This window comes from Cydia amplana, chromosome 18 (genome assembly GCF_948474715.1).
Source record: "Cydia amplana chromosome 18, ilCydAmpl1.1, whole genome shotgun sequence".
NCBI classification, from domain to species: Eukaryota; Metazoa; Arthropoda; class Insecta; order Lepidoptera; family Tortricidae; genus Cydia; species Cydia amplana.
The window spans coordinates 4,563,001-4,589,158 of record NC_086086.1 but is presented as its reverse complement, the minus strand read 5'-3'; the positions used below and the strand labels follow the sequence as shown (position 1 = coordinate 4,589,158).

At 35.8% G+C, this 26,158-nt stretch overlaps 1 protein-coding gene across 1 annotated transcript; it reads right to left on the bottom strand.

The window, feature by feature from the left end:
* Nucleotides 1–16,895: 16,895 nt before the first annotated feature.
* On the bottom strand, nt 16,896–21,035 carry LOC134656454 (uncharacterized). The gene is made up of 4 exons (XM_063511986.1): nt 20,672–21,035; nt 20,239–20,322; nt 18,329–18,522; nt 16,896–17,149 (listed from the first exon to the last, which is right to left on the bottom strand). The coding sequence occupies exons 1-4, from the start codon at nt 20,763–20,765 to the stop codon at nt 16,958–16,960; spliced, it is 564 nt and encodes a 187-aa protein (XP_063368056.1). The 5' UTR covers nt 20,766–21,035; the 3' UTR covers nt 16,896–16,957.
* Nucleotides 21,036–26,158: the final 5,123 nt, after the last annotated feature.

Genomic DNA, 26,158 nt, shown 5'->3' with positions numbered 1-26,158 from the left:
TCGCGGTAGACCCGTTTGTGTAATTAAATATGTGTACAAAACGCGAGAGTTTAAAGTGTTAGAATAGGACTAATTTAAGAACTTGACGAAAAACGAATGGTACGACCCAAGACGATACCGTATTTCTCGTAGTTGATAGTCTGAGCGGATCTTATCGTAAAGTTAAATTCCAATCCCGACTGCAATTTTTCATTATATCATATCACCTCAATATCCGCAATTAAATAAGTTGAGTAACAACAAGTGCAAGTGTTCGTGAACGTGATAGATGCGATGTAATTTTCTAGAGACTTTTTCGAGAATGCGCGTTTACAAAGGTATGAAATTGATAATGATAAAAAAATGCACTCTGTACGCATTGAAAAATTAGGGACATCAACTTTAAACTAAGTACTTAACTTAACATGACTTAACTTAAGCTTTAGTATTTTTAGACTAAAGCTGAAATTATTTGTAATTGTATGTATAGTCAACGAAAGATTTGCTTCAAATATATATAAGTTGTATTAATTAATTTTATTCTTGTCACATTTTCAGAAATACCCACGTATCCACCTTATTGTAAACGGATGATCCGTAACTTATGGTGAGAAAAATACGGCTGTCTTCTGGCACAAGGATTATTAATCAAACGCATTTGATATAAGAAAAATATGATTTTCCTCTTTAGTAGAAGTTCGTCGATGTTTAAGTGATGCCGTCTATGTAGGTCACGTAAATGGAATTTATTTTAAGTAAACGAAAAAAAAGGTACTCATCTACACAGTTCCATTTTACATAAAATGTATCTAAATGATGTTTTATTAGATTTATTCATAATTATTGCTGTCCTCTTGGTATGAACTGATTGATGATGATCATATTTAATTGAAGATCAGCGGCAGTTAAAATAAATCTAAGTAGCATCCTTAAGCACTAAAATATATATTATTTGAAGAAGCTACGGATGATAGTTTATCGCAAAATCGCAAAATATATTTAATACATCACCACCATTAATTAAATTCAGTAACCAAATTAATATCCGGATCAAATTCAATCCACATACAGTACATACCTAAAACCGGTTTACAAGCACGATGGGTTATACAAAATTCAAATGACACAATAATCCGAAGCTCGTACAAAAACGGTATCAATAGTTCGTTGGAGTATAAATACATTTTCCGGATGCAACTTTTTATTCCCAACGTGTAGCGGGATAGCTCTGTTATTGAAATATAATCTCATTTCCTTTTGAGTGCGAAATAAATTTTAGATACCCGATATCTGATACGTGTTGAATACAGCGCTCGTGTTTTTGTCAATAACTTGTTTAATTGAGAGGGTAAAAAAACAATATGATAGAATTAACGTTTGAAACAGAAACTAATAACTGTTGAATGAAATATATTACAAGCGCTTGCTTGATTTTGAACTGTCAATCGATTAATCTTGATGAAAATACAACAATAAAACAACAACGTAATACAACCTGTTGCCTGTTGTTAGTATTGTTACCTAGGCTCAAACTTGTATTTGGTCTTCTATGTATTTCTTGTAATTTTATGGTATACAACATATTACTTACTTAGGTACTTACAACCATTATTTAGTTATGCATTCTTGTTACTAGTGGCTCGGTAAGTTATGGCTCCGCCATTTTTAAAAATTACCAAAAACTGTATCAAACCTGCTCTTTAAATTTCACTAGAATCGGTTAAGATATGCCACTTGTAGAGGAGAACAGTCTTCCTCTCCGTTTCAGATTGTACAAAGATTTCCCAATCTAAAACGGATCTTCGCTTTCACTCGGTCAATTATATAATCTGATTCTAATTCTGATTTCTTTTAGATGACACTAGCTCAATAAAAGTAACAATAATTGTGCCGCAGCATCAGAAAGGTACATGTTTTTTTACAAAAAAAATAGCAATATTTTATACATTATACCACACAGTATAACTTAAATTTGTAAATTTTATACATTTATAATGGTAATTAAGATCTACTTAGTTAAAATAAATAAATATCGAGTGTAACCTGACCCGTTTCCCGATCGGGTGCCGTTTGCAGAACGGACAGGAAATCGTGTTTTTCCGTTAGGCCCAAGGCGGTCCTTTTAAGGAAACCTCTGGTCTCCCAGGACCCGTAATAGGGAGCCCCATACGCGCCTCTTAAACTGCGAATCAGAAACAAGTTTGGAAAACATTTTAGGGTTCACGAGGTGATAGGAAAGTCGCAGATGTGTGGGAAATAGATATCGAGTTATTTGTTGAGGAAATTGGGTCGCGGCCATTTTACATGCAAGAGAATATTTCAGACATGGAGAGAAAATTGAAACCGAATTGAATATTTCTGGTTAAGCAGTCCAATCAGTCGTTCCAATAACTCGTGATATATTTTGTACAAGGTAAGCGTAGGCGCAAACAAACAAGTGCTACCAATTAATTCTAAGTAGTCATTAGCAATTAATGAAGAGGAAAATTTTGATCACAGCCATAACATTTCATGACTCTTACGTTTTATTGAATTAATATTTTGTACTCTGGAAAATATATTTTGGCGAACTAAGAAGATAAGCATGATTGGACAAAGGGTGGAATGGTAATTTTTTGCATGTACAGGTCTACCGCTCAACTGTTGGCAATTTATTATGGCCAGTTACGGATTGCTTGAAGGGTCGGCTGCATCGCAATTTTACTTGAAGATATAAGTATAAACTCTCTATCTTCTACTAAAAAAAGTAACATAAATAATTGACCAATTTATATCCGCAACATAGGCTTCGTCATGGACACCTACAACCATAAATCAGCATCAAGCGTCGTCATCGCGCACAAAGAATAAAGCTCTCCGCAACAGGCTTCGTCATTATTCTTTTATGTTGGTTATTCCAAAACACAGTTATTTAAAAAGGACCACTCACTATCTGCGTTTCCACGCTGTACTTAAAGCCAATAAAATCCCCTGCCCCAGATACAACCCGGAACGTAGATCACAGTCCATGCTACTAGACAATCACCGCGGAACTTCATTGCCAACCGCCTGATGTATGTGGTAGACCTATAATTTTATCACTCATTGGTTTATTCCAGAACAACTTCTAATTAATCAGATCATACATTTTTCTCCGGGCATAACTATCGTTATTATATCAAATCGTTAACCAAAACCGCAAACGTAAATGCACTAAAACTCCCTCGGCCCTACGAGTGCCATCCACATCCACCGCCAACCGCGGTCGGGTTGACCTTTTTGAATCAATAATGAATCCAATTTCACACAACCCTTACTGGATTCGCAGTCTCATTTGGTCTGAGGTAAAAAACATTTACGTGAATCATGAAACAGTTGGCCGAAGCTTCGTTAAAGAGATTTAGGGTCGAATATATTACAGCTCAAGTAGGCTTTAGAGCGACTTAGAAACAGCTTTATTGGGGTTGAAATAGTGTCTGAAGTGCTTAAAATTAAAAGACTTAGGTACGAAAATTTAGAGACGCTTAAAGTATGTTTGGACTTTGGGTCTGTATCATTTCGTCTTTCGTTGACTTTCATTGGCTGTAAAGGAGAAACTGAATGACTAAATATGCTTACTTAAAATACGAGTATTACACTTTATGAGTTGAAAGACACAAAAGCTTAATTTTCGTTACCGATTAAGTTCAAGAATTGACTTAACTTATTTATCGAGCTAGTGCCTAAATGAAACTCAAAAAGAAGCTGGCCGCGTAGCCAACATGCCAATCGCTATTATTCTTATTGCAAATATGGAACAAAATATGATACCTACATTAATATATGCTAATATTATTGTTAATAACAAAGTTATAGGACGAAAAAGAAAATGAAAACGATAATAACAGTAAAATAAAACGATTCCAGGGCCCGTATCACGCGAGCGAGTCATTGGCTTTTATGGAAAGGTCTAACATTAACGTGAAACGTAATATTTAAGTATGTCGGACTTCTGACTTACAGTAAGATCATCTCGGTTGCTTACCACGTTCACAATTAAAAGATAATGGCTGTTTTTCTGCTTCGTTCTGTTAGAAACTACACACATTAAGTTGGTTACTTGCTGTTCTTATGGATGTGATGAATTTTTGCTGTTGTTATGGATGTGAGGAATTCTTGTTGTTTTAGGTCAAGTAAATATTTACCATTAGTTATTGAGTTTTAACAAGTGCAATTATTTTTATCTTTGTTTCGCGGCGGTGCATGGACTTGACTCTACCGTTGTATGGGGGTTGTTCATGCTTGTGGTTAAAAATGTACTCGTTCGTTACTATAGAAACATTTCTAATTGGAAAATCAAGAACGGCATGCAGGTCCTTTTTTTGGAGTCGTTTATAAAAACTGGCGCTTATCTAAACAAAAAGATTCCTTTCATAAACAAAATAATGTATGCCAAATATAAAACGATATAAAATAAACACACTCCTTTTTGTCTTCAACGTAGTCGTTGGCAAACCTATAAAGAAATCATTTAGCCAAATAATCATCTGCCAGTTATAGAGCCAAGTTTATTTCTCCACCACGCGAAATATCGTCTCTTCTTTATCAGATTTTCCTCGTGATTTATACACACCCTTCTTTTGTTTATTTTCAACGTTAAAGAAAAGTTAAAGTACGTTGGTAGATAACGGCTGCAAATTTTGTCAAAAGATTTTAAGTAGTTGTTCATTATGTAGTTTAAATTTACTTCTGTTTTGAACTGGTATGTTTGTAAATACATTAATTATCTTTGTACTGGTACAGTCAGCAGCAGAAGTTGCTAAGCGGGCCAGGTGTTCAAAATAATCTTGACGCGACTTTATTGTTAAGAGAATAAGAGCGTTGTCAAGGTAATTTTGAACACCTCACCCGCTTAGCAACTTCTGCTGCTGACAGTACCATAATGTTGACTGATAAAGAAGATTAGTTATCATACAAAGTTGAAAGCCATTTAAAAACTTTTCTATACTATCCGCAACACTATCTGGCCGGTAGGGCAATAAACCTCCGCTACCGTTAGGGGTGTAACATGTCGATAACTTATAATGTAAACGTCGATATAATGATTATATTTTCAAATGAAATCTTATATCATTATTGATATTGTTTTTAAAGTTATCTAATGAATATTACTAAATGTTTATGATAATTAAATGTAAATAACACCGATGTGTATAACCCGATAGAGTTGATATGGGCTCAAGTTAAAGGAGAAGTTGCGACGAAAAATACCACGTTTAAATATTAGCCACCCAACATCACTATCGGGCCGCTATAAAGCGAGCACGTAATTGAGTAGGAAGCTAGAAAGTTAAAACCAAATTTGTTTGACCGAAAAATCTCGGTCAGCGAAGTTGCTCGTATAGGTTTTATTACTTTTTGCTTAGGAAGAAAAACTAGATCTAATTCTGGTTAACTTCTATATTAAACTTTATCGAAGCCGTTAAAATTATTTTTGAGAAGTAATTTACTTTTACATACATAAATATAGAGCGTGACGTGAATTTATAACACAATCAAAATTGCAATCATGGGCGTAGGCAGGTGCATGGGCGAAGGCAGGTACAGGCAGCTGCCCCCCCCCCCCCCTACCGCCTTTCCGAGATCCCCGAAATATATATACTCTGCATATAAATAAATAAATAAGAATTGCTCGTTTAAAGATATAAGATACCTACTTTTGTTGTGCGTCAATTAAATTTCATAATATTTTAATGAATAACCATAGGCAAGTTAACTAATTAATGTTTATTAACACTCTGGGTGTTTGTATTTAAAACACGTTTGGAGTCCGTGCATCGCCGAGAGTTTGTTCATTAGCAGTTGCGAATAAGTCGCGAAGTTTCGCTAAGTTGATTACGGCCGAGTCAGGAATTAGCGCGTTTGCGAAACATCTGCTCGTCGGAGCCACTCGGCTGGCGGGTTCCACTTTGCAATAGTCGTTTTAAATAATAGTACATTACGATACAAGTGCAATAAAAACCTGCGACATTACTGCCGCAAATGACAAAATTCCGGGCAGCACATCACATCGATTTTGATAAGTTTTAATACAAAAATGCACAAATAATTGAATTTAGAAAAAAGTCGATTATTTTGTTACTCAAAAACAGCCACGTGAAGGGCGATTTTTAAAATGGTGCATAGATAGTGTACATTTTTATTCATATAAGTAGTAGTAGTAGTAGTAAGTCTGAAATTTTATGTTTTTAGGTGTAATATGTATAATAAAAATGATTTAGATATTAAAAACATCAGCTAAGCCAGAAATAAACGAACCGGTTAAAATCTAAATTGTGACATAATTGTAGGTATACTCGTAAGTAAGTACCTGTTACTTAGATAATTTAATAGGGAGCAGATATATTCCAAATATAACTCTGTAAAATATGGAAGAAAACGTGTTTTTCCACCTGCACCTGCACCTTGGAAATCCTGACTATTCGCGGATTTCCACAGATACCATATTCATTTCCCACAACTGAGGAGTTAAGATAATTTCTGTTATCATTCCACCCAGACGAAGCTGCGGGCAGAAACTAGTAATTAAATAATCTCATCAAGCAACATGCTCATTATTTACTTCAACATTTTTGATTTAGGATGCTTGCTTTTCCTGCTCCTGCTTCTTTCCAATAAAAAAAACGATGTACCTACTAACTCAAACAAAATGGTAATAAACTGTCATTCAATAGAACTTGCTAACTATGTAAACAAACCGCTATACTAAAATTGACACTGAATGTCAATTTACTAGTAACTTTTGTTTACATAGTTAGCAAGTTCTATTGAATGACAGTTTAGGTAAATCTATCTAAACCTATGAAAGTTTTACGAACTGGCTGAAATGGCTGGGAAACATTTGATTCTACATCTACGCAAATGCTCGTAAAACTGCAATAGTTCAATTTATAATGGAAACGCATGCAGTCAGGGAAGCCTTCCATCTTTGTTACATTGATATAAGGTTTAATTTTGATTGACGCGTTAGAAATGTTTCGATATATCTGTATATTTGATAGTTTTTTTATCGAATTGTAAATGCATTTGTTTTGAAATCTGTTTTGTTTTCTTACCAAATATCGGCAATCGAAATGGGTTCCATTTCGATTTTCGATGGATTGTTATACTCAAAACACTGAGGTTATAGTCGGGATTTGCCTTATCAAATCTTTAGTCCAATTTAAGGCTCCCAGTATTATATTACGAGTATGTACCTATTTATTTACTGTTTTTTTTATCAGGTATAATTACAAAAATACATCTTCTTAAAAAGCGGATTAAAAGTTACCTGAAAAATATTCATATTATGTGCCTTTTATGAAATATTTGTATACAGTTCTTACCACTCATGTTTGTAATAGAGAAGTTTTTTTTTTAGTTTGAAAAACGTTATCTAAGCGGCAAGTGGAATAACCCCTTTACGCCTCTCTATTTTCGGATGTCTGTATTTCAAATTACTGCGTCTTATTTGTATATTAAATTAACACTATGATAGATAGATCGTTACTAATATTTAGATTATAATGCATGGCAACAGGCTATTTAATATGTATTAATCGTTTTTTTTTTTAATTATTTAACAGTAGAAGATTTTATTTTGTTTATTTAGTTATTTATCCGATCTTATAAATAATTTTCATGTACCGATAATGCAAAAATATTTTACGCAATATTTACAATAACCGGCTTTTAACATAATATTATATATACTATGGAAACGGCATTTTAATATATAGTATGTAAACATTCCCATTGTCCAGAAACACAGTCAGCCTACCAGTGAATAATAGCTGGTACAGTTAGCAGCAGAAGTTGCTAAGCGGGCCAGGTGTTCAAAGTGATATTGACGCGACTTTATTTTTAAGAGAATAAGAGCGTGTCAAGGTAATTTTGAGCTCCTCGCCCGCTTAGTAACTTCTGCTGCTGACTGTACCTAGAACCATATAGAGCTAGCGACCAAATTATCGGCCTTATTGTTCCATTAATTATATTTAAATTGGCCCACAAATAAAGCAAATAGGTTCGTTTTATTTGGTTAGCGCAAATAGCGCAATCAGTAATTGTGTCAGTCTAGATTAAACATTAACATTGTGTAAGGATTATAACACATTACAATACATACAGGTACAAATTTTAATCGAAAAAATTTAAAACGGCGCGGATAGTTCGCAGCGTAGTTTATACAAATATTATTTTAGGCATTATGTTATACTTATTTGTATCTAGACTTTGACTTTCGAATATCTATACAGAATGTCTAACGGGTACTTAAACAATTTTAAATAGAAATTAACTACCTAACGTAACAGAATATTTTACAAACTTCCTAATTGTTTCATTCATTCATTTCATTTATTCTGACATCAGAATGATATTTCAATTGTGTATTAGTTATCGTGCGTCAAGTACGAGCGAAATGCACGATAATTTAGATGTGGATGTACGTTCGAATTGGCCTATTAATTTGGTAATTATACAACGGAAACCATCTCGTTGCTAGAAGTCGCGCAATTTAGAGTAAACAAATGTGACGAATGATGAATGAATGAGATTATACACACGTAAAATTGTTCATTCCATGTAACGACATGTTGTTGTGTGCATGGGCTCTCTTTACGGCGCGATACTTAAAGCCAGTTGCTTGATTCTTTTTCAGACTGTATTTCTTACTCATTTAAAAATAATGAAGTACCGCTAAGAGGGTCTCACCTAAATCACATTTGTCTTTGTCAACTCCCGCGTTTAAGGATGCTCGGAGCATTTCGGTGGTTATCATTCGTTGTAGTTCTGATAAAAGAGTTTTTTTTTGTGGAGATTACTTACCCGCCGTGCGTGGCATTGCACTAAGGCCACAAAATAAATAATAGATACTAAGTACAGAAGACTCACTCTCTAACAAAACGCGTCTGTTACGATCAGCACAGATATGGCCGCTAGGTGACGACAGCGCCACGCGCGGCTTATGGCTTTCCCCAAAATTGGGGCCGAACGGATGTACTTTTAGCTACCTATAGCAAAGCGACGAAATCGCGGAGTGAGACACGCCTGCTAAGGCCCACTTGCACCATTCCACTAGCCCGAGGTAAATCGGTTACACCTGGAGTTACCATGGTTACCAGTACAATTTGACACTGGGTTAACCGTTTAATCGCTTAACCCCGGGTTAGTGGAATGATACAAGTGGGCCTAAGTATTGCTAAATTACTAAACGATACAACCTTGCCTGGTGGATAGCTATCAAACATCGATTATTTTAGATAGGACCTTCTGTATTTTAGCTATAACTACAGAGTTAAAAGATAATCAGAGGTAACATCTCTGAGACGAAATGGAGACTTCATAACATGCCAATTTTCTCGTGTTTACGTGCGACACGCACACATTCATATATTCGAGGGCGAGCGGTGAATGGCTCAAACCTGTATTAAAGTCACAGTATTATCTTAAGGCCGTGCATCGAAAAATAACAGGATCTTAGAAAGGTGGCAGTGGCTAGCCCCGGAAACAAACAGTAGTGATTTTCGGATATATGTTTCTTGACTATATGATAAGAGATTTCGTAGTAGTCGAAACACGAATGCTTAAAATTTTCTCGATAGAAAATAAATCCAAACTTACGTGTTCATTTTTCGGTTTTAGCTTCGTGCAACTAGAAAACACATCCATATCCAGCACAACCCACCTTACAGCAAAGGTTTTCATCTCGTCTTAACTTTCAAAGAACTAAATATTAACTTATTATCCTTTACCGATGGATTTATTATCGATTTTTGATTTTATGAATTCAACAGCAAACGCCCATTTTACGCAGTTCGGTTTCTCATTCTGTCATGCGTCAAAGTCATAAATGCATCCTTTATGCCAGTAATGTTAGATGGCCGTCGTGCCTCAAAGAGGTAAGACCTATGTCACTTCGCGCAGCGCTCCGAATTACGTAAAATTTTAATATCCAATAAACGTTGAGTCGTAACTCCATTGAGTAGTAACGGAATCGGAGGTAAACCTATGATGGTGCCTTCTTACAGGCCTATACGTTACGCATGTGTGCGTGTTTGCTAGGCTACGTCATGCTACGTCGAAATCTATACTCTTTGTCAGTTACAACGGGTTAGGAAATTTCGACAGACATTGAAATGTATCGGTAGCTGTTTGGTATTTAGTCATCAGAATCTAACCGTAACTTTTTGCTTTATTTTTGTTTGAAAATAAAATATCTATAAGAATATATTTTTTGCTTTTTTTCTATTGTAATGATAAAAATAAATCTAGTATGTTTCATGCTCAAATAATTTATAATATATGAATAAATATTAAAAACTAATTGATATTATTCGTTTTAATTATTATATTATTAAGTTTGTTTGAATAAAATATTTTATTTCAATAATACGAAAAGTTATTATATTTAAGTACCACTAAAAAAAGGTCCCTACTTACAAAAACTCACTTGCACGGGCCGGGGTTCGAACCCGTGACCTCCGGTTTGAAAGTCGCACGCCACTACAATTTCACATAAGTAATTTACAATGACATGATACCGTGGAAAAAGTGAATATTACAATGTACTGTGTTACTATCATTTTATAGTTTATTTTGGCTTGACAAGGAGGAATGAGAAAAACGTGCAGAGCGAGAGGATTAAATCTCTCTGTCCCTTTCTTAAAGTAGCCAATCCTAATTATGACATCTGTTTTGATATTAATTCTTTGAACATAATTTGTCGATGTTCTTTTTAGGGATCCGTAGCCAAATGGCAAAAAACGGAACCCTTATAGTTTCGTCATGTCTGTCTGTCTGTCTGTCTGTCCGTCTGTCCGTCTGTCCGTCTGTCTGTCCGTCCGTATGTCACAGCCACTTTTCTCCGAAACTATAAGAACTATATATACTGTTGAAACTTGGTAAGTAGATGTATTCTCACACAAAAATAGAAAAAAAAACAATAAATTTTTGGGGTTCCCCATACTTCGAACTGAAACTCAAAAATTTTTTTTTCATGAAACCCATACGTGTGGGGTTTTGGTATTGAGGTTTCTAATATCATTTTTTTCTAAACTGAATAGTTTGCGCGAGAGACACTTCCAAAGTGGTAAAATGTGTCCCCCCCCCCTGTAACTTCTAAAATAAGAGAATGACAAAACTAAAAAAAAATATATGATGTACATTACCATGTAAACTTCCACCGAAAATTGGTTTGAACGAGATCTAGTAAGTAGTTTTTTTATACGTCATAAATCGCCTAAATACGGAACCCTTCATGGGCGAGTCCGACTCGCACTTGGCCGCTTTTTAGGGTTCCGTAGCCAAATGGCAAAAAACGAACCCTTATAGATTCGTCATGTCTGTCTGTCTGTCTGTCCGTCTGTCCGTCTGTCTGTCCGTCCGTATGTCACAGCCACTTTTCTCCGAAACTATAAGAACTATACTGTTGAAACTTGGTAAGTAGATGTATTCTGTGAACCGCATTAAGATTTTCACACAAAAATAGAAAAAAAACAATAAATTTTTGGGGTTCCCCATACTTCGAACTGAAACTCAAAAATTTTTTTTTCATCAAACCCATACGTGTGGGGTATCTATGGATAGGTCTTCAAAAATGATATTGAGGTTCCTAATATCATTTTTTTCTAAACTGAATAGTTTGCGCGAGAGACACTTCCAAAGTGGTAAAATGTGTGTCCCCCCCCCTGTAACTTCTAAAATAAGAGAATGATAAAACTAAAAAAAATATATGATGTACATTACCATATAAACTTCCACCGAAAATTGGTTTGAACGAGATCTAGCAAGTAGTTTTTTTTAATACGTCATAAATCGCCTAAATACGGAACCCTTCATGGGCGAGTCCGACTCGCACTTGGCCGCTTTTTATATCATCGAGAAAGATTTTTATTAAAAAAATGTGTTGAATTTATATGTTTTATTTATGTTTTTTTGGCATAAATTTCATTACTTTTGACAAATTTTGATTGTGATGACAAACGATTTGATGTGATGTGTGAAACGAACCATGTGATCAACGATTTATCTAATAAAACTTCATTTAGTCGAAAAAAATAGTTGTCTACTACCGGGTGGAAAAAAATTATGGGCCCTGGAGGGAAAGTGCCTTAAAACCTTAAGTTTGCTCATTTTACTTAAATGAAACATTATTGTTTTTTAAAGAAACAACTGCATTCAAAGATTTTTGAAGTGAAAACTTCTTTAGCGGCGCTAGGCACTTTTTGAGGTGGGGAAAAAATGATAAACTCGAGACAGCGTAAGGCGATCATGTGACCGTAAGGTTTAGATGGCCAATCATTTAGATGGCATTTAAATCAATAAAGAAAAACTCAGTGACATTACATGAAAAAGGTTATAATCTTGTACGGGCTGAAATATGAGGATCTCACAGTATTATAACTTTATATCACTCAAATATAATTCAATAAAGCTACATCTTAATGAAATCGCTAATAAAAGTGAACTCTAGTACTGGTGAATAAAACTCAAAATATCATGACCAAATATATTTAGATGCGAGGTCTGCAAGGTAACTTTACAATTTCTATTCGAATTTTAAACAATTAACGCTATAAATTTGAATTACGAATTTTAAACAAGCTCACTGACCAGCAATTTCGGAACCAAAAGTTTTCAATAGAAAGGAGGATGGGTCAATTATACATAGTGCTGCAGACATTTTGGACTAGTCATTGAGTTTTCACTTCTGTCGGCACTCCCGGAATGCAACACGTTGTTTTTTTTAATAATTTACCAGTTAAATTAGATGTAAATACCGTTTTAGTTAATCGTTAATATGATATATTAAGTAGCAGTAAAACACTTTATTGTACAAAAAGACACATAAAACATGAAAAAACACACATCCTTCGTATATGGTAGAATATATTTTTCACACTTATAAGTAAAAACCAAAACCGATACGCGATTGGGATACGCTCTCTTTATATGGGATACAAAAAAAAATTCTCCTGGGTCACCAAGAAAAATCGACATATTAAAATAATTCAGTTCGTTTTTAAGTTCTAGTCAGATTAACTTTTTGGTTATTTGAGATAAATTACAATAACGCTTAGATTTGAAAAACATGATTTTCTATTTTGTTGCGATCGACCCGGGTAATAAAAATACGGCGAATTTGAACTTTTGTTTGTTGTCGTTGTAAAATGTATTAAAAAATAATGTACCCCTGACAATTGAAATTCAAAATTATCCAGAAAAAGCGGCCAAGTGCGAGTCGGACTCGCCCATGAAGGGTTCCGTATTTAGGGGATTTATGACGTATTAAAAAAAAACTACTTACTAGATCTTGTTCAAACCAATTTTCGGTGGAAGTTTGCATGGTAATGTACATCATATATTTTTTTTTAGTTTTATCATTCTCTTATTTTAGAAGTTACAGGGGGGGGGGGGACACATTTTACCACTTCGGAAGTGTCTCTCGCGCAAACTATTCAGTTTAGAAAAAAAAAAAGTTAGAAACCTCAATATCATTTTTGAAGACCTATCCATAGATACCCCACACGTATGGGTTTGATGAAAAAAAATTTTTTGAGTTTCAGTTCTAAGTATGGGGAACCCCCAAAAAAATTTTTTTTTTTCTATTTTTGTGTGAAAATCTTAATGCGGTTCACAGAATACATCTACTTACCAAGTTTCAACAGTATAGTTCTTATAGTTTCGGAAAAAAGTGGCTGTGACATACGGACGGACAGACGGACAGACAGACAGACAGACATGACTAATCTATAAGGGTTACGTTTTTTGCCATTTGGCTACGGAACCCTAAAAATGAGTGTTTCAAAAAGGCACCCTGTATTCATTACATACCTAAATAATCTCTTATTCAATAAAACATATAATTACTAAACACTGTGATTTATTTCAAATAAATGCAAATCGATCGGATAAAAGATATTAATACCTACTTATACAACAATGAATACGAGTACAGTCAGCTGCAATAATATGTTACACACCGAAGGCCGTTTTGCGGTAGATCATGTTAGATCTTATTTGTAGAGCCATAAGAGCGAGCGTGTCACATATTTTTGCGGCCGTCGAAGAGTAACATATTATTGCAGGTGACTGTACCTATGAAAAATTCGAGGGTTAAAAAGCATTTCAACCAAAGTATTTATAATAATAACGACTATGGACGCCTGCAACCCCAGGGATATTGTAACCCCATAACAATAAGGTTGAAATTTGCATTTAGTGACCGCAAAGTCAGGTGAGCGTAATCAAGTAAATCTGTTTTCATCATATTTTATCAAAAATAATCTCTTTTCTGTTCTTGTGCTATTTTCTTATTATCAATACTCTTAACTTATATGCTATATACGCTGCTGCTTCTATGCTGTTAACATCTTCCAAAACAACAATAAATAGGTATTCAGATTTATTAATTAATTATTTTATTGTTTGCTATTATGAACAAGTAACAACGCCATCTGTTTCAATTTTTTCCGAATTTAAGTTTCTGGCCGACCGCAGCGACCGCGTATAATGGTAGTCAACTTCTGTAACGTTAGATGGTGCTAAAGGTTCACACAAACTTCACGTGCGGCGCGAAGCGTTCCCATGTGTGCGTGTTAGCGGGGAGGGAAGAACTAGCGGGCGTGGTTTACGAAGCGCCAGACGCGGCTGCAGTAGGCCCTTAAGCGATCCTACCTCTGTCTATTTTTCATCTCTGTGACCATAACCGTAATCTTTGGTAGGTACCGCATACAAATCGCCGACGTATATCATCCACCTGTTTCTAGCAAGCATGTAAGTTGGAGGGTGAATACTACGGTAGTGAGAAACGGTGCCATAGGTGCTAGGGTGAAATCATACCTTTACGATCTTACCCGCAGGTCATATTATATATCTTATGGAACGAACAGCCCTGTCATTGCATAAGTATTATTTTAACGTTATATGACGTAACGTTAGTTTATATCAAATAGTAATAATGTTAAATCTAGAATTTACGGAAAACTATGTTAGGTACCTATTTATTGTATGCCTGTGTGTGTAGGTAAACATATTTTTGGTCTGAATAAATAATACCTGTTTGGTTTATTTGTCAATTTTACATAAGATTAACCTAACCATATGAGCAAATATTACAGACATACACAGAATGAGAGAGAAAATAGTAGTTACCGCATCACAATAGTGGCTTACGATTCGCAAAAAGAGACCACACCGATCTTATAAGTAACTGTTTAGACAGATTTTTAACAGTTGTTATTTATTTTCAATTTGATAATGGTTCTAAGCAACCGTAAATTTTGAAATAGATTTCATATTGGAAGAAGAGTGCCGCCACTTCCATGTTTACACTTTTGCACCTCCACACACACACACTTTTACTCCTTTGTAATAAGGCGAAAAATGTCACATCTTTAACGTCGACTGTACAAGTAAGAAGTTCCAAACAATTGATAGCATACATAATAAATAAATAAATAAATAAATAAATATAAATATTATAGGACATTATTACACAAATTGCTAAGCCCCACGGTAAGCTCAAGAAAGCTTGTGTTGTGGGTACTCAGACAACGATATATATAATATACAAATACTTAAATACATAGAAAACAACCATGACTCAGGAACAAATATCTGTGCTCATCGCACAAATAAATGCCCTTACTGGGATTCGAACCCAGGACCGCGGCTTCACAGGCAGGGTCACTACCCACTAGGCCAGACCGGTCGGTATATATATATATATATTTCTTATTTCTAAATTATACAGCTTTTAAACACGTCACATCCTGAATTGTTAACACGCCTTTCATAAAAGGAAGCCATTTGAAAGCCGAGACAGCACCCGCAAAGCCTGCGATAGTACAAAACGATCTTATCAACAGACGCAATGTGAATCCAACCATTGTTACAAGACCTCCGTTGATCCCCTTTCTACTTCTGTAGCTCCTTGTATCTCTATTGTGTGTAGGGACGGGGCAGATCTTGTTTATTTGGATGATTTGTTGTATTGCTTGCTCGGAAGAAATAAACGTCATGTGCCATACCTGTTACCTACATTTTTAAAAGCATATTTCGCAATTTGTCTTATCATCACGACTATTCGAGATATCTGTCGCCAAGGGGTGTATTCAGAAACGTAAATTACGATAATAATTTGATTTTAATACGTGAGCGTCATATCTGTCCCGGTCACAATGATTTTTCAATGTAATTTTTCTTCAGCGATATGGCTTCAATATCGCCATATTTGAGCAGTATTATACTTTATACTCAGTAAAGGCGTATTAAATATGATAATTTGAGATAATATAATTTCAGTGAATACGTAGTAATAAATTATTATGTCAGTTGTCAGTTATGTCAATGTATGACAGCGCCTTGTCTCGGTGGCTAGATAGTCACCTTCATAGTTTACACGAAAAAGGTTAGTGTCTAATAAAGGGAATTTAGCACAGTACTCCCACCAGCAATTACATGTTGCTGTGTTGTATCTACGCTATTACTAAGCCTCAAAAAACCTTTAACCTTTTCGACGCCGTGTCAAACACAAAAGCTGTCACGCTGACGCCACGTCACCGAAGTGTCAAAAACTGAGATTGAACTTTAATATAAAGTTCAATTTCAGTTTTTCACGTAGGTCTATGTTGCTCTGTGGTCTGTGACAGATTAATCGGTCTTTGGCATTGAACCTACGGTGCGGATATATCGGTCATTGGCGTTCAAAAGGTTAAGCACTAAAGTCGACATCAGAATCACGTTACTTACCTATGCCAAGTGTTAATTTAGAAATAAGATCCGGTTCTTAATAAGAAATTAGTCCTTGCCCATTTGATTGGAGCTTGTGTCATTAGTGCGGTTATTATGGCTGCGTTTTTGTCGTCTCGTCTGTTATGCTATGCATCGCTATTGAACTCTCTTTACCGTACTTGTAAAAAATTGACGGTCACAATGACAGACGACATAAGCGCGACGATTTTTTGTCAAAAAACTGATTTTATTCTTTATCTGAATCCTCTCGAGAATCCAACCGCAGACCTGATTGGTTATGACAGTTCTCCGGGAAGAAGATGGCGTGCACTGAAGACGCCGAGAACGGGCTGTTGTCCTCGTGCCTCAGCCCGAGCATGTGGAGCGTGACGTGGGCGATCTCATGAGGCTCCTTACACCCGGGCGATATCAGCACCACCTGGATAAAGGCTCGTTGGTAGGTCATATGGACAAATACATGTTAAGATTATTATTTATTTTATTTTATTGGGACTTAATTACGTATACTTAAACTTTAAAATGACCTCCGAGCAAACTGCAATGTTTTGCCGCCAGAGTGCAGCACTAGTGACTTATGTATACCATAGAGTAAGTTATACATACTGTACCTAAAACTGTTTTTTGACAAGTTTTCACAGACAATCAAATATGACATTGATACATCAAGGCGGTTTGTTTACAAAGTGCCTACCGGGGAACGCGAAATCGAAACTCTGCTATCTGCCTCTTTATTGCTCGAATATGCAAGAGTGATAGATATAGAGGTTAGATAACAATGTGTCGACTCTCTCGTTTGCGGTAGACCCTTAGATTGTGACTTGTTGTGGGAGTGGCGCCCCCTACGCAGTCTTTCGCCTAATATTCCCTATTGTCTAAATACTGTCTATGGAAATATTGTTTTAAAAAGTATATGATATGATAGACTCTTTGTTTCATTTTTGTCTATTTCAAAATTTATCTAGTAATCCTTGTATTATACAGATACAGAGAAATCATAAATCTAACTCCATAAAATTAATCCACTCCTAAAAACAACCAATCTTCGTCGCCAATGTTAAATTTGGAATTGGTGTCTAAGGAAACGCCCTTTTGGTTGACAGGAAAACATCACGGGGAAACCGAACTAACCCCAATAAGGCCTAGTTTCCCCTCTGGGTTGGAAGGTCAGATGGCAGTCACTTTCGTAATAACTAGTGCCCACGCCAATTCCTGGGATTAGTTGCCAAGCGGACCCCAGGCCGATGAGCCGTGGCAAAATGCCGGGACAACGCGAGGAAGATGAGATTTATTCGAACTGACCATCACAAGATTATGCATCTACCTACATATAAGTAACCGTAGGGCAAACCTTGGCTTATCGGTGATACTTGGTAATTCGGTGATACTGCGTTATAATCTTACACAGTTCTCACCATGAGGAAATGCGAGCTATAAAATTGTTGGCAGCTGTTAGTTTTGATGCTTGCAATTGGGTTGGCAGCGATTTAATTGCTTACATTTCAGCATTGTAAGCTCAGCGTAAGATAACAACGCATCATCACCGAATTACCAAGTATCACCGATAAGCCAAGGTTTGCCCTACATAACATACACATACCCGTCGGCCAAGCATAACATCAATGGACGCGTAGCAACAGTCCTCCAGAGCGTTTGAGTACGTGTAGTAGAGATAATAGTAGGTGTTCCGACTCTCCGCCATCGAGATGGGGCTGCGCTCGTTAAAAATCAAGCATGATTGGTTCTGGATGAGCTCGTGGCCTTGACGGATGGTTTTTAGAAGACGGTTGGAGCCTGAAAAAAGATTTACAGCCATATTCGAACTTTTAAGATACGTCAAATATTAGATCTCTATTAGACATCACCAAGATAAATCAGTGTCAAACAAGTGTCAAAAGTGACGTTTCTTTAAACAAAAACGTCACTTTTGACACTTGTTTGATTATCTAATAGATATCTAGTTCAAAATCCGAATTAGGCCATAGAGGTATATTTTACTTGTCTTTGGGAAAGGATCGAAACGCATTAGGATTACAAATAAACTGGACGTAATTTTTTAATTCTTAGAGGATTTAGGATGACACTAGCCGTTCTTGTTGTACCCTAAATACAATATTTTTTACAGTACATATGGTCCTATTTTCCCGCACTAGTGCGTAAAATAGCACTTTTCGTGCGATGTCAAAATTTTAAAGGGCCATATGTACTGTAAAACGTTGTACGATACACGTGCGAATGGGTAATTCGCAACTCGTGTCGATTTAAAACACTCCCTTCGGTCGTGTTTTAATTTATCACCACTCGATTCGAATTTCCTCTTTTTCGCACTTGTATCGAAAATAACTAATCTCAGTTGCCAAAATTTAAAGCGAGTACTTGTACACAAATTAGTTTTTAAGGCAATATTTTTTTAGCAGCTTAAACGGTAAAAAATTGGATATATATTTACTAATTTCAGTAATCAGTAATCAGTGTGTTTATTGCTTTCATAGGTTATACAAATTGGTACATTTTATTGGTTCAGCTATGAAACCCTGTAGGGCACTGCAATATAACTTAAATCTAACTTAATTATAAATTAGGCTTACGGCTATCTCTTATAATGACCATGCGATCATGCATCATAATTATTATTATACATCTTTTAAACAGTTATAAATATTTTTTAAGTTGCGATATCTAAAATACTATGTTAAATACTATTAGACTATTACTATAATTAACTACATATCTAAGAACTCTTGCAGTGAGTAAATGCAGCCGTCTAATAAATATTCAGTAATTTTTCTGTTAAATAAAGTATTTGTTTCTTCGTCTCTAATTGTCTTTGGGAGTTTATTGTACACTTTTATACACATCGCATGTGGACACTTATTGGTATTATAAGTGTAGGTATTTTTTTGGATCTTAATTTGTTATTAATCGTTATAAATCCAGCATGTAGGTACTAACAAGCATGGATAAAAAAACCGGCCAAGTGCGAGTCGGACTCGCGCACGTAGGGTTCCGCACCATCAACAAAAAATAGAGCAAAACAAGCAAAAAAACGGTCACCCATCCAAGTACTGACCCCGCCCGACGTTGCTTAACTTCGGTCAAATATCACGTTTGTTGTATGGGAGCCCCACTTAAATCTTTATTTTATTCTGTTTTTAGTATTTGTTGTTATAGCGGCAACAGAAATACATCATCTGTGAAAATTTCAACTGTCTAGCTATCACGATTCGTGAGATACAGCCTGGTGACAGACGGACGGACGGACGGACGGACGGACAGACGGACAGCGGAGTCTTAGTAATAGGGTCCCGTTTTTACCCTTTGGGTACGGAACCCTAAAAATACCCGTAAGTATAAATGTTTTGGATTTTAGTGCCACTATTAATCTTCACTGTTCACCAATCTTAAGTCAAAAGTAATATTTATTTTGAAATGCAAATCCCTATAAAATACTCCGGAATTTCGACGCTGTCAATAAAGATTTAATAATGATGGATGATCAGGGATACTTACTAATGGCGAAAAAATCAAAAACGAAGGGTATTATCCCATCCATCCACTGGCAAGGGAAGTATTGAAGGAAATTACTATTCGTCCCTGGAAATGAACCTGAAAAAGATTACGTAAAGAGTTATATACATGAATCAGCTAATGAATCTGCATACGGCATTACTTGACAGACTCGAAGGAGAGTAGGTCTCATATTCTACTCGAGATTTACCGGTAAGTACCAATGCGGCAATCTCACAATATGACCAAAACTCATTAAAATATTTAATTTTACACATGTAGTCGACAAATATAGGTATTTTGCAGGGGATCATCATCCATGCACCGAAATTAATTAAGTACCTACGAATTCACACTTCACAGGCCGTTGTAGGTAGTTCTCTGAAAGATCTACAAAGTGCCTTTAAAATAAGTAGGTAAAATAAGGTCAACTTACTATTAGGATCATTACTGCCCAGGCAGGCAGTTGTGCTAGTAGCCCAGCAACTAGCCAATAAGATGAGCGTTTTATGTATTTCGTCAGAAAACATGAAAAAGTAGGCAGTGTTAAAACCTATTGTTCTGAAATGAAAGGAAAGTCACGAAAATGTTCGAAACTCCTCAATAAAAGTCAAGGGTCCTGAAATAAGTTGTTTTACTGGTAACAACGGCGTCGATAAGTGGAGAAAATGGTTCACAATCGGTCAACCTAGAACAAAAGTTTTTCTTTTAAATTAGTTCGAAGGACAATGCTTTTAAGACGGCTGCTGAGAGTGCCAACTGCTTAGTTGAGTTGTGAGACAAAATTTCCTAATATTTATCAGAGTGAGTTACGTATTCGTCTTTCCTATTTCTATAAATAATTTCAAAGCAAATGGAGGCATGCTCCTAGATTTTCTGAAACAAAAGGAAATAGGTTTGAGGCAAATATTTACGCAAGAGAAATAAAAATAATGACGTCTTTCTTTATATGAAGATTTTGATAATAATAAAGATCAGTGCTCATAATAATTATATAAAGGTATATGCTATCTACCATTAAGCATAATTATGTAATATTTGTAACATTGACTTATATCTCAGGACTGGCTTTACGTGCACTAAAAATGGTACTAGTTCAGCGGTGTCACTCACGAATTCGAGCCAATCGTGTAGTCTAACGCAACTAGTTGCGACCAATCGCGCGGCCGCGCGCGCGTGATGCGAACTCATCAGCCAATCGCGTTGCAGCGTTTTCACACCGCTGTACTGGCCCCATTCAGGCTCCATTCTTATTGCCCGTAAGGCTAGTCCTGAGATATGTATGTCAATGACACTAAATATATATATGATATATATATATATGTCAATGATTTGTAATGACAAGGAGGCGTATTTTGATTGTAATATAACATGAATTTGATCTAGATTTGTTATGGAATGATCTGTCATAGTGAAAAGTGACGTCTATGATTGAAGAAATAATACCTACTTTTGCCATTGACTGATCATATCCTTAACACATCCAGATCAAATTCATAACCTGTTATTACAATTAGAATTTAGAATACGCCTCCAGGTAGGGTATACATACCTTATGGTTAATTGTTTCATTGTGTTTTTAAATGTAATAATGGAATAAATACATTTTAGGTATGTACTTTTTTATGTTACACACTTAAATCCAACTTGCTTACATCTAAAAACAACTTTCCTCTACTAAAGAATTTTACAGCCGTCGGCCGTTCAAAATCTCAATAAAATATTTGGAATAATTGAAATCGTAATTTTATTATTTTGCGCAACGAACGCCTGTAGGGAAGAATCCATTGTTCGCAATTTGCAATCTGCCGCTTGCTTTATTATATCTGTAACTTATTTTCTATATCTCTTATCTTATGACAATTGGACATGACGATGATAGCCTTAGGTTCCACGAAATAAGGTTGTAAATCGAAGGAAAAATACAATCAGATAGATGGTTAATGAAGTAATGGATTCGTTGAGATCCATTCGGAACAATTTTACATTGATTGGTTATAGCTGAAACGCTGCGACAGTATGAAGAAGGTATTTCATTTTGCCAAACGTAATATTGTACACGATGTATTGAAAGCAGAGCGGTATTTTTTATGAATTCGAGCTATTATTGGATTGTTTGTATTTGTTTTGTGTTTGCTTTGGTATTTGAAACAGGACCAACATTATTTGTTTCACTAACGAATAACAATACATTTAATCGGATATTTCTCAATTTTATCTGAAAGTGGCACTCATTTATGATACTACCTAGGGGCTTTGTGTTGTAATGTAATAAAAAATTAAAATAATAAATAAATAGGCAAAGTATAAATAAATAGTGCAAAACGTCTTTCTGGTTAAAATTTACAGTTATTATCTATTAACATAAATCCTCGTGGATAAAATATTTAGTTATTATTTTAATACTACCCACCGTTGCAAGTCTAGCATTAACCGGGAATATTAGAATATTATAATCTGAGAATCCATTTCGTATATCTATCAAAATTTCCACATCGAAGTCCATTCCTGCATCCTTGTCTATCATATACAGAGAGAGTGAACCAGCCAGCCTATTATGGATAGCTTTATCCATCTTTATCCACGTGATAAAAAAACTGTCACTGTTTAACACCGTGGGAAAGAAAGTGACGGACACCGTTTTATCACGCTGTCACGTAGACAAGAACGACCATCATATCCGTACAGAACTCTTAGTAAAGTCGATTTGAGATATTTAGTAAAAGCGGCTTCATATAACGGCGGCATTTTGCCAACGCGCTTGCACTAAAGCCACAGAAAATACTAAAGTACGTTATGAGACTCTAAGTGAAACCATAAAATTCAGTTTGTTCACTCTCCCACTTACGATACTTCGCTCATAAGTTCCGAAAAACCGGAAAACTCATAATGCCGTATTCGAACTTCTAGATATTCACAAGAGACGACAAGTACTAGATCCATTCTAGATACGTTATAGTTTAGATTTCAACTAGTTCTCCTTTGCAGCACCATTCGAGCAACCAATGTCACTTTACGTTAGACAGAGTTAAATATCTATTAGATGCGAATTGGATCTCTAAGCCATATCTTGTGGAAATCGTTCAAGAGTATCTCCAGAATCGCGCAATTGTCAAATTTGACAGGTTAGATCTTAAACATATCGTTATCGTGACTTGGCGATGTCTAAAAGATATCTAACAGATGTCTATTTCAAAATTCGAATCGGGCCCATCGTACGAGCCGGGGCTTGAACTCGTAACCTTCAGATTAGAAGTCGCATGCCTTTACCGCTAGACTACCAAAATTTTTACAATGCTACAAGATACTATTATATAAAAAAAATATCAGCTTGGTATAGAGAGGGTTAAAAGAAAGAAATACATGGAGATTGCTTCACCAACAGAAGCCTAGCTTTCATGATGATTCCTGTATACGATCAGGTCACGTAATTTGCTCCATCTCAAGGACCTGTAAGGTTTCTTCTCTATCGTTTCGCGGACGTGGTCACGTTAAGACGTCCGCGTCGGTAGGTAGGGGTTGCACGACGGATCTGAAATGTATGGAAGATCCGTGGATCCAGATCCGGATAATTTCATACATTTCGGATCCGGATTGCAAACCCTAGTCAGTAGTAGAGGCGGACACAGCTCTTCGCACGATCTCCCGCCATTGCTCCCTGTTGGTAGACTGTCTGGCAAAGTCAGATACCTACGCGGTTTCCAACTGCTGATTTGATTTGGTCAGTCCAGCGCATAGGTGATCTGCCGCGCGATCTAATTCCCTCCACTCTTCCTGAAAGGTTTAGACTTGTAAATTTTAATTCGTAGCTTCGTGAAACTACTGCAATTGTCACAATTTCTGTGTCAGACTCGTCTTTATTACAGACATTTACAAATTCGCGCCTCTGCCGATGTCACCATTTTGTACAGCTGTCACACATATTCTCGTTACTGGCTTTTTAGCTAGTTCTGCAAAATTAGCCTCGGCAGGCTTTTTTATGGTTTTTTGCATGCTGCGGGTTTTAGCATGAATGTGTTTTGGTATTTTTAACGCTTTGGTTTACAGGCGAATATTTATTTTGACTTTAATGGATCTGAAACACATTTATTAATAACAGAGATTAAATAACAAAATAAATCAAAAATCTAACCCTAAATTAACCTGAGGCATTGTTCCCAGGACACTGGCCGCGTTCCCCTCTGCACAGTGAGGCTGAGTTTTTGGGCAAAAAAAACGCCAGCGCATAGGTCGCCAGACACCCAGAGTAGTATGGTAGGTATATTTCTTTTACTAGTTTTTTGGTGTCTGACGACCAAGGACCCAGAGTTTCAATTGCAATTGCCACAAATATATAATTAGTTTTCAAGAAAAAAAAACTATCAGATTTATTTACTTAAGTACCTATTTAATAGGTAACTAAGTAATTGCATTAATACTAAAACCGTAATATTAGCAACAGTTTGCTGTAGAAGCTGCAGTCTCATTGTAATGACCGTATTATAGGTAGAGGCATTGTGTCACGTTGCATGGCTTTCGGCAAACAATTAGTTTGTCTTTGAAAACAAACGTATTCCTTGCCTATTCTATTGAATACGTTTGTGTTCTGCCTCATAACAGATATTAATTTATAGTCAATTGCAACAGCCTTCATATTATATATATGTTCGGGAGGTTTTAGTGAAAAATGCTCCAAGGTATATTCAAGAGAGCCCAGCCATGGTTATGAATACTTACCAAGTAAATATTTATGGCCTTATTCATAAATGCTTGTCGTGTTTTACAAGCCCTTGGTAATCGTTTTTCCCTGTCATTTTGAAATTTGTGTTTGTTAAAAAGAAAGACAAAATTTAACATAGGTTTGATAAGTTTTATGAATAAGGGATGTTTTAAGCTAAACGTAATATGTTACGGTTGTTACTTAAGATTTTAAAACGTTCTCTATACTTAGTTATTTTTGCTTTAAACTTTTTCGTCACTACACCTTATAAAACATAGTCCCCCGCCGCGTCTGTCTATTTGTGTGTATGTATGTTCGCTATAACTATTTCAATTTGATACCTATACCGCGGTGTGGCATCCAAAAACTCCTAGCAATGGCAGACATGTTTAGCGCAACAATTTGCAGACCATCAACTTTCAGTTAAATGGAAACATTTTGTTCACACACTACACACGACACGTGGGCTTTATGTCGCTATCCAGTAAATCATTGCGGCGTGTGCTGGTTGCTGGTTGCTCCGGAATTGGTAAACAATGTAAACAGTTTTTCGATTTACTTGTTTTTCACTAGTTTGCGCTTTGGCAAATATATACCTACAACCAATCAACCAGTGCAAGTTTGATAACTGTTATTTTAAATCGTGTATATTGATAGTTTGCATTTGACTATTTATCCTGAAATAAATATAGCTTGCTCTATAGGCTACGGTAGGGTTTTCTGTAAGAAAAAGAAAAATCTCTTGCGCAAAAAGCTACAGGTTTTTTTAAATTAGTTTGGGATTGATAGATATTTAGTTTTAATCTATTCGCTAAACAGAAACAAAATAATATATTGTTATTACAACAAGAGGGACTATTTGTGTCAGGGATAGAAAACATTCAGGCACTCAAATGTGTCCTTTTGTACATACTTTTTTAAGTAAAAGTTTTATGTATAATATAAGTAAGTAAATACGTAGTTTTAATAAACTATTTAGCGCCACATAATCTATAATATTTAAGGTACACTAAAATAATTAACTAACTTATCTATAAAATAAAACTGAAAAGTCAAAACGAATACTAAAAAAAAACCGGCCAAGTGCGAGTCGGACTCGCGCACGGAGAGTTCCGCACCATCAACAAAAAATAGAGCAAAACAAGCAAAAAAACGGTCACCCATCCAAGTACTGACCCCGCCCGACGTTGCTTAACTTCGGTCAAAAATCACCTTTGTTGTATG